The sequence below is a fragment of the Nansenia antarctica genome (genome assembly GCF_963989245.1).
Source record: "Nansenia antarctica genome assembly, chromosome: 14".
Taxonomy (NCBI): Eukaryota; Metazoa; Chordata; class Actinopteri; order Argentiniformes; family Microstomatidae; genus Nansenia; species Nansenia antarctica.
This window is the reverse complement of record NC_137684.1, coordinates 29,672,164-29,682,300: the sequence shown is the minus strand read 5'-3', so window position 1 is coordinate 29,682,300 and position 10,137 is coordinate 29,672,164. Positions and strand designations below refer to the sequence as shown.

Below are 10,137 nucleotides of genomic sequence, written 5' to 3'. Positions count from 1 at the left end.
AAAGCAGGTACAGCGAGCGGTGACCACATCCTTTAATCTACGCTTGAAGATACTTATAGAAATAAGGGCCTCTAATTTAAAAGTAGTCTGTAGGTCATTCCAAGACCAAGGGCCATAATAAGACAAGCTTGCCCTTCCAACATTGTTCATGATAAGTGGCACCTTGTATTGTAGCCATCTACGAGACCTGAGACCCGAGCCACTCGGTATAGGGATGAACTTCAGGCCCAGATAATTCGGTAAGAAGCCAGAGATGATTTTAAACACAAGAGTGTACCAGTGTTGGAGCCTTCTGACAGAAAGAGATGGCCATCCAACCAGACTATACAGTGTACAGTGATGGGTCCTGAAGGCACTATTGGTGATGTATCTTAGAACCGAATGATACAGGGGGTCTAGCTTGGATAAAGTGGACAGAGAAGCAAACCTATATACTGTATCACCATAATCCAATTGTGAAAGGAAAAGGGCGGAGACAAGACGTTTTCTGGAAGCCAAGGAAAAGCAAGATTTAAATCTATACAGGAAGCCCACTGTACGCTTAAGCTTTATGGCGAGAAGATCAATTTGGCCGCGTTCGTAAATTAGCTCTGAGAGCGCCGGAGCGTCCACGTGAATGCCTCGAACGCGGCCTTTGGTCAGAGGTCGAGTTGGTCTGGAACGTTTGTTTCTGAACCGAACCGTACCGAAAACCGTGACCCAAAATACCGAACCGTACCGAACCGTGGGCCAACTGAACCGTTGCACCCCTAGTAGCTTGCCACCATTGGTGTGTGTGAATGGGTGAACGAGAGGCCGTCGTAAAGCGCTTTCGAATAAGGCGCTTTTTATAAGTGCAGTCCGTTTACCGTTCTCTTTCTTCTGCGTGTGCGTTCGTTCTGTGTTGTATTACGAGCAGAACGGAGTGGGAGGCAAACACCTCCAAACTCTGCGACCACATCCCAGTCGCCGGCCCTGAGCCCCCCGGGATGGACTTGCCAAGGCTATCCTGGGTGAGGCTCAATCGTCTCCGGACCGGCGTCGGGCGTTTCCGCTCATCAATGCACAGATGGGGCTTGGCCCCAAATGCGTCGTGCGAGTGTGGCGCAGAGGACCAAACCGCAGACCATGTTATCCTGGATTGCCCGGTGTACCACCCACCCAACAGCATGGTCTGTCGATATTAGATGACGAGACGATGACGTGGCTTCTGGAGGGGTGTCCAGAAATATAGCCCAGGTGAGCCCCTCAACCAGGTCTCGGGGTGGTTCGTTCTGTGGAGCATAACGGAGACTGAAGAGGGGTTGACATATCGGTCACGTGACCTCTCTAAAACCCCGGGTCCCAGGGTGGTCTCAACATCCTTCTTCTGAGTTATTCCAACGTTGAATAAGTGACCTATATATACAAACAACGTGTCTCCACTCTACCAAACCCCATTCCCTAACCTAACCCTTAACCCGTTCGCTACCAATGTAGCGAACAGGAACCGGAAGTGTAACTCGGCCCATGCAGGAGTCGAACCGCGATCTCCCGCATAATCGCCGGCCGCGCTAACCACAACACCAAGAGACTTAACTCACTTGGTGGAGCTGCTAACGGACTTTATACAGGTTCGTTACACTATCCTCACCGTTCGGGAGAGCATGCCCTCACACTTCACTATAACAAGTCCCTCACGTGGACACGGCTCTCCGATGGCCTTTCTCCCATCACACTTCTGACACCAATGTACCCTAAGCCCCTTGTCCTGTCCCTGTCCAACCCAGAGTTATCTCTCTCTGTCACAGGGGCAGACTGGAGTACAGGTTGGGCTGGAGGGCGATAGAGTGGACCTGTGGTGCTCGACACTCTACCAAACCCCATGCCCTAACCCCCCTCCGACCCTTGTCCCTTGTCCTGTCCAACCTCCAACCCAGAGTTATCTCTCTTGTCACAGGGGCAGACTGGAGTACAGGTTGGGCTGCTGGAGGGCGATAGAGGAGGGCGATAGAGTGGTCCTGTGGTGCTCGATGTGGTTGTGGTGGTCCGGGGGGAGGGAGAGGGTGTTCTTCACCGCCCCCCCGCCCCCCACCGTGAAGCGGCAGCGCAGGAGGGAGCGGAGGTGTTGGAAGACGGACTTGCGGAAGATGATGAAGACCCAGGGGTCCACGATGGGGTTCAGGGCCTGGAAGCGGAACGCCAGCAGGTTGTCCTGGTCGTCCCCCACCAGGTGGACGGCGTTGACGAACCCAGCGATCTGAGGAGGAGAGAGAGAGAGAGCGTTAGGGTGTGTTCTCACTAGAACATTTGCTTCACTTGGAATCGGAGTTAGGGATAAAATTTGCTTTGCTCTGCGTCGTTTGGAGCTGTGAGAACGCGCGTTCGGAGTCGCTCCCGGCGCAAACAACCGACGGATGCTCCGCTTGAAAAGGGTGGTTTCGCTTCGGTTAGAAACGACGCATCCATCACTTTGCTTCGCTTCGCTTTTGGTGAGAACGCTGCTCGAGGCTGTCCATAGGAAAACAACAGCGCATGCGTGTTGATCTGGATAACCAGTTTGAAAGGAATGCTTTGTGTCATGGTGCATTATCATGCTGGAAGTAGCCATTAGAAGATGGGTACATTGTGGCCTGGTCAGCACATGGTCAGCAACAATACTCAAATAGGCTGCGGGATTCAAGCGATGATTGATTGGTAGTAACGGGCCAAAGTGTGCCAAGAAAACTTTCCCCACACCATTACACCACCTGAATAAATTATAAGGTGTGTAAGTGTTCGGTAAGTGTGTATATATACTGTATATACACACACACATTAGGGCCGTTAACATGTTTATCACGTTCAGATAAACCCGAATTAACGGACGGAACTAACGTTGGTTCTGTAGCCCTATTAGGTTTCTTTGTTAGTTTTTTAAACATGTACAGAAAAACAGTCTACACAATACACAAGCATAAACATTAATATATACTGTATATGCATTCAACACAAACAAACAAAACCAGATATTACCCCTTAGCCTATCTACTTAGCTGATAAAAATAAAAATAAATAATCCCTTTGTTTTTAATACAATTGAAGTTTGGTATTATGTGCGGACATTTCTTGGTGAAACACTCTTTGGTATGCTTTACTCCTATATGGGGAAACCAGAGTTTTACAAGAAGACATTTAAGAGGATTAATACCAAAATAAATTAGTTTTTTGTGTTTAAGATATTAAGTGATTTCTTGCCGATGATCCATGGCTGCTGCCTTTGTTGTCGGCACACATCGAAAAATTTATTATTTGTTCATACCACTCTCACTTTTATTGATGTAATGTGTTTTTATATGATGTATAGTGTGTATCTAAGTATCACCTTAGTGATAATGCACTTTATACAACAGTTAGTTCCGACCAAGTAATTTGATTGGACAAGAGGCATTCCATGAGTGCTGATATACAGTATAACAGCACTGGGACTTTTAACTATAAGTATCACTCCGAAATGACCGTTAAAACAAAGTAGCTAGCCTGCAGATGTTTGTGTTCAGGTTACTAGGCAACCGTCCAGTTGCGGAACAATTCTTTGTTGACGGAGCCAAAATAAATCTTTAAATAAACAAACAAATCATAATCTGTTGTCACTTATTACTGTTAACTAATAAATTGCGCTGTAGAACTGTTGTATAAAAGCAATATCACACTCGAGGTCGTGCTGTTATACTGAATATCAGCCTGCGGCCTCGTACCTATACGACCCAATCACAGCCGTGCTGATATTCAGTATAACAGCACTCCCTCTCGTGTTTGGGATACAGGCGATAGTGACGACAACAGAGGACATTGCGTGGAACAGGAACATGTTAAATCCTGCCAGGTCCTTCCAATAACACCACGCACCCTTCAGAAAAAAGCAAAAGAGACGTCAGCCAAGGACAAGTTACCATGCTGGGCAGAGAGAGGGAGGGAGGGAGAGGGAGGGAGGGAGGGAGAGGGAGGGAGAGGGAGGGAGAGGGAGGGAGGGAGGGAGGGAGAGGGAGGGAGAGGGAGGGAGAGGGAGGGAGGGAGGGAGGGAGAGGGAGGGAGAGGGAGAGAGAGAGAGGGAAGGAGGGAGAGAGGGAGAGAGGGAGAGGGAGGGAGAGGGAGGGAGGGAGAGGGAGGCAGGGAGGGAGAGGGAGGGAGAGGGAGAGAGAGAGAGGGAAGGAGGGAGAGGGAGGGAGAGGGAGGGAGGGAGGCAAAGGGGGAGGGAGGGAGAGAGAGGGAGGGAGGTATGGTGTGGGACGTATCCTAGTCACCTCGTTCCTCTCCTCCATCCTCAATCTCTTACATCCTCCCTGATACAGTAGATTCAACAAACAGACCCATAATTGTTAACATGCCCCCCGATCAAGTGTTATTCCCTGGCAGGGTAAATGTTTCCCTGTTGCTAAGGCCTGTTGCTAAGGCCTGTGTGAGGACAAATTAAGAAGCCATAAAAGACAGAGTGTGAACCGCTGTGGGACCACGGGAGGGCCGAGGCGTGCCAGAGCCCAGCCCAGGGAGAGGAACAGCGCTGTGTTGTGTCTCCCAACCACCCTGGCTTAACACTAGAACAGCATGAACAGCCACAGATTAACAGATTAACCCTGTTTTAACACTAGAACAGCCAGATTAACAGATTAACCCTGTTTTAACACTAGAACAGCCAGATTAACAGATTAACCCTGTTTTGACACTACAACAGCCACAGAATAACAGATTAACCCTGTTTTGACACTAGAACAGACACATATTAAATGCAAAGCACATTGATTGGGGGGTGATTAATATACAATATGAATAACTGTGGTTGGCTGCTCTCAGTATTTAACACTGGAACAGCCATGAGGGGTAATTTCTTTACTTGTGAATCACTTTTCCAAGATATGTGCGTTCTACCACCCAGTATCCTTACATTTTCAGAATCACATCAGGATAAGCTAGTATAAAGCTATTTTGTAGTTTTTCTGTGTAGGAAGCAGGCTAATTTACAAGCCGGCCAACTAGTGGTCGTTGTGTGTAAATAGCAGGTTAGCATTGCAAAGAGACATTTGACCCCTGAGGCGGCTCTTTTAGTCAGGACAAAGGCACGGCTGTGACAGTGTTAACTGTCCTGAACACATACACAACGTCTTATAGTGTAGGGGGACATTTAGCAGGCATTGCGTGCAATGCGGTATCAGTGAAAACACAGGCGACATAATCTAATGCTGACGAAAGGGTGATTAAAAGGGAGAGAAACAATACACAGAGCGAGGTTTGATGACTTTAGCCTTTTAATGACTTTAGCCTTTAGAACAGCTGCTCAAAGCTGCGATACGACAGAGCTAGTGACAACAAATATCCACCAATAAATCAGTCCAACCCAGATGAATTGATTTTTGATAGATGGTAATTTATTAGTAATTTCCATAGAAGACTGCCGCAATGACTGCATGCTTTGACACTCTCAGACGCACCCTGACCCTGAGCTTTAAGTTCTACCTGCCACCTGACCCGTCAGCAGAGCCTTGGGTAGTGAGGTATTAGCAGTACTCAAGTTGTAAAAGAAAATCAGGGGGAATGGTGGATTTTATCATATGGGGACAATTCTAGCATCTCCACAGCGTCAGTGACTTCAGTGTCAGTGACTTCAGTGTGAGTGACTTGGTGGTAAACATGTCATTGCATATGTGTGTGCCCCCCCTCCCTCACCCACAGTATTTTACTCAATATGCGCAAGACTACATGTTGAAATAGCAGTAATACCACTTTCATTGATAAAATGACATAAGGGGATGGAAAGGGGGGATGGCAGTTTTAGTGTCCTTGGGCAAGACACTGAACCCCAAATTGCTCCCAGTGAGCGGGCCGGCCGGCGCCTTGCATGGCAGCTTGCCGCCATTGGTGTGTGAATGTGTGTGTGTGTGAATGGGTGAATGAGAGGCCGTTGTAAAGCGCTTTGGATAAAGGCGCTATAGAAGTGCAGTCCATTAAATGGTCAACACTTGTTGATGTACTAGTAGGACTACAAGATGGCCCAGGCCAGGATTCTTGCTTGAATATTTGTTTGATTTCATTTTATACTGTAAGCTACAAGTTGTAACTTTAAAAAACTAGTCAAAACACATCTCTTCTCCCTGGCCTTTGACCTGAGGTGAGCCTGCCTTCCCGACACTGCACTTTTTGCACTTTTATTTGTATTGCACCTTGCTTTTAGTGTATTTGATCTCTTTTATCTTGTTTTTCTCTTTATCTTTTTATCTGTTAAGCACTTTGGGTGCCGTTCGTCGTTGTAAATTTGTTACTTACTTACTTACTAATTGGGAGCAGCCCCAAGTCAAATGTAGAAGCTGTGGTGAATGTTGCCAACGTAGCGCCACCTCCCACGCCTCGGATGTCAGGTTTCATTTGCCACTAAGTCATTTGCACAGAAGGAATGGAGTGAAATATGTCCTCCAACGCAGGTCGTTAGGAGAAAGTGAGGATAAATCTGTCACTGCTGTTGCCCCGGGTGATTTAGAGGTTAGAGGAGGAGTGCTATTGGCCGGTGTCAACGTGTGTGTAATAACGTGCTGTCTGTGTGCGGAGATCGATGTTGAGGTTAGGCCAGAAACTCACAGCTAATTTATATTCAGGGTTCCCACACCTTCTGAAACATCAAATTCAAGCACCTTCCAAGGACTTTCAAGACTCAATTCCCTCAAATTCAAGGACCCAACACAGCATAGTTTGAGACAGATCTAGATGAGAATTTATGTTATAGGAACTATCCGCTCACAGACAACAATTAAAAAGAGAGGCTTGAATGTGTGAACACTAGATGGTCTCTTGCCTTCTCTACCACAGCACAGCAAAACAACATATTGTGAAATATGTGTAAAGTTAAGCAATACAGAGAGGAGGAGCTAAGTAAAACATTTCATGATCATATCATGTCTATCATATCTATACATCATATCATATTATAATGTTTAGATTCCAAAATCAAAATCTAAGTGTCTTTGTAGGACAATCTACTCTGTATACTGCAAGTATATCTAGATTTCGGGCGGAGAAGCGGCGAACAAGCAACGCCAGCGTCCTCTCCCCCTCGCTGCCTCTCCCTCCATACCGCAGTCCCCCCCTGCCTCATATGGTCCTCTCAGCAGATCTCATGTCTTTTAAGAGGGAAACAAATCATCACGACCAGTACAGGGTTAGGGTTAGGGTTGGCAGGACAGATGAGGTGTCAGCGCCACCTTAAACAGCCTGTATTGATGAAGCTGTGCGTGGTTAATCACGAGCTGTGACTATGTGCAGCGGGCTTGGCCTGTGGGGGAGGTGATTAATCAGTCTGACTCTGGGGTGTATCAGAATCATGACCATGTATGAGACACACACACAGCCAGGGTAGTGGTGGTGGCCTAGTGGATAGTGAGATAGTGAGTTGGACTTGTGGGTGATCAGACTCAGAAGGTCATGAGTTCAAATCCCACCCGGCCTGGGCTGGGAACACCACTAGCGTGCCCTTGAGTAAGTAAGCACTTAGTCCCTGTAATCTCAAATTAGAAGTCACTTTGGATAAAAGTGATAAGCGTTTGCTAATGGTTATCCTAAATTGTGAACACAGCCAGGGGTGCACACACTAGAGCTGGGCAATATGGACAAAAACACTTTGTATCACGATAACTTGACCCATTTACTCCTAGAGCGATAAAAGCCATGATAAATCAAATCGAGTTATGATCCACTTTTTTCACAGAACTTTATTTTTTACCGGCCTGAGAGCTGAAGGTTGTAAATGGTGAGGGAACACCAGGGGTCAAAACAGGTGAATGGAAATTGTGGAGAAAAGAAACTCTAAAGCTGATTTAGATGCTCTAAAGCTGTATCTGTTGTTGCCATTGGCTACAGTGATCATACATGTGTGGGCATATCTGGGAAGACAAAGATTCTACTAAAAAATAAAATGGCTTGACCCAAAATTGTACATGAAAGATTGTCCAAGGGTTTCTGTCTGTGATTCATTTGTGGATGATGTTAGAAATATCTCCTGGTCTGATTTCAGACAGACCCAAATACTGCACTTAAAGGTTTTCAATGAAGTGTTGGTTCCAGTTATGGATAATCATGCACCTATCATGCTTATCCGTAACTGGAACATTAAAGCAGCTAAAACGGATTACAACAAAGATATAGATGCACAACTAAGCAGCACTGGACTAACATACTTTTTTAGTATTTTAATATAATAACTATAGCCATCTTTTTAATCCACTTTTATATCATGATCTCACTGTTTTTTTAATATACTGTACATGGCTGGCCCAGTGTTGTTGTCTGTCCTTTATGTTGTGTTGTGTTGTTATGTGTGGTTTTTAGTGGAGTGGCGCGGCAAAATGAATTTCCCGACGGGGATAAATAAAGTATCTCTGAATTGAATTGAATTGAATTGACTAAAGTTCTGTTTCTTCCCCAGGGCCACAAGTGCACTAAACTCGGCTAAGATCTAGAAAACTAAACAAAAAATCCCTTCTGTAACCCCCCCCCCCGAGGTTTTCAGTGCATAAGTATATGGTGATCGATCATTCCAAACCGTGGCTCCCAAACTTTGGAATGCTCTTCCCTTGGAACTTCAGATCAGCGGTCTCAGTCAAAGCATTCTCAGTCAAAACGGGTCAAAACTACCCTGTACAGACAGGTTTTTGACTAACACCTGTGCAAAACCTCCTTCAATCATCTCAGAAATATTTCCAACTCCCGTCCCACTCTAACCCTGTCAGATGCAGAGAGAAACTTGTCCATGCCTTTATCTCCTCAAGACTGGACTACTGCAATGCGCTCTTCATCGGGATTCCTGGCAAAAGCATACAGAAGCTGCAATAAATCCAGAACAGAGCTGCCAGGATCCTGATGAGTCCGCAAATACGAGCACATAACCCCCGTTCTACACTCACTACACTGGCTCCCTGTCTCATTCAGGGTTGACTACAAAGTCCTGCTTCTCACCCACAAATGCGTCAACAGACACGTACCTCCCTGTCTGCAGGAACTCATCTCTCCACAAACCTCCACCTGCACCCTCCCAATAAAGGGATGCTCCAGCAAGCCACTCTTCACAAGCACAAGAGGGGCAATAAAGTCACTGAGCGGTCTGTCTCATCTCCTTCAGAGAACCTGGTTTGTATTTGTAACCTTAAGTTCTCTTTTAGTCTCGGTTCAACCCCTCATTATGGGACCCTGCAAAACGCCCCGAATGCCTGGTCTGAAACTGGAAACACCTTTCCCCCTTTAAGGAAATGAGCTCTTTATGTGTCTTGCTTTCACAGTAAGCTAGAAGTGTCCTGCTTTTGTGCTCTTTTAAGAAGCAATTGTTTCCCTATTGGTGAAAGTAGCTACAAGCTATAACAAAGAATATCCGGTAACAAATGCATACACAGCTGTGCGCTTCATCTATGACTCGTCCCACGACAGCTTCCAGGATTCCCACACCTTCTGAAACATCAAATTCAAGCACCTTTCAAGGACTTTCAAGACTCGATTCCCTCAAAGTCAAGGACCCAACACGGCATAGTTTGAGACAGATGTAGATGAGAATTTATATAATAGGAACTATCCGCTCACAGCCAACAATTAAAAAGAGAGGCTTGAATGTGTGAACACTAGATGGTCTCTTGCCTTCTCTACCACAGCACAGCAAAACAATATATTGTGAAATATGTGTAAAGTTAAGCAATACAGAGACTTATTTACTAGTTGACGAGCTAAGTAAAACATTTTTGAATATATATATATTATTTTTTTTAGAGAGAGAGAGAGAGAGAGAGGGAGAGAGGGGGGAATTCAAGCACTTTCAATGACCCATGTCTATTTTCAAAAACTTTTAAGACCGTGATTTTTTTGTTCTCAAATTCACAAACTTTCAAGGATTTCAAGGACCCGTGGGAGCCCTGTAGAAGTGTACTGCTTTTGTGCTCTTTTAAGAAGCAATTGTTTCCCTATTTCTGAAATTACAAGCTATAACAAAGAATATCCGGTAAGAAATGCATACACAGCTGTGCACTTCATCTATGACTTGTCCCACGACTGCTTCTGTTTGTCAACGCAACAGAATTCTACCACAATGCTCTCTGCCTGCAACAACACCACTGACTCACAACTCGCAAAGTTAGAGCTTTGTTTCGTTTTGTTGTATTGAAAGGGGCTGATATC

The 10,137-nt window shown here is 45.7% G+C and overlaps 1 protein-coding gene across 1 annotated transcript in view; it reads right to left on the bottom strand.

Annotated features, from left to right (window-relative positions):
* Positions 1 to 1,912: 1,912 nt before the first annotated feature.
* Positions 1,913 to 10,137, bottom strand: part of ptgir (prostaglandin I2 receptor) — a gene marked incomplete at both ends in the record, with an annotated part of 36,060 nt that continues 27,835 nt past the window's right edge. Inside the window, one exon of the mRNA XM_080544777.1 lies at positions 1,913 to 2,218. Within this exon, the coding sequence (XP_080400903.1) occupies positions 1,913 to 2,218 (306 nt within the window). The remainder of the gene's footprint in view (positions 2,219 to 10,137) is intronic.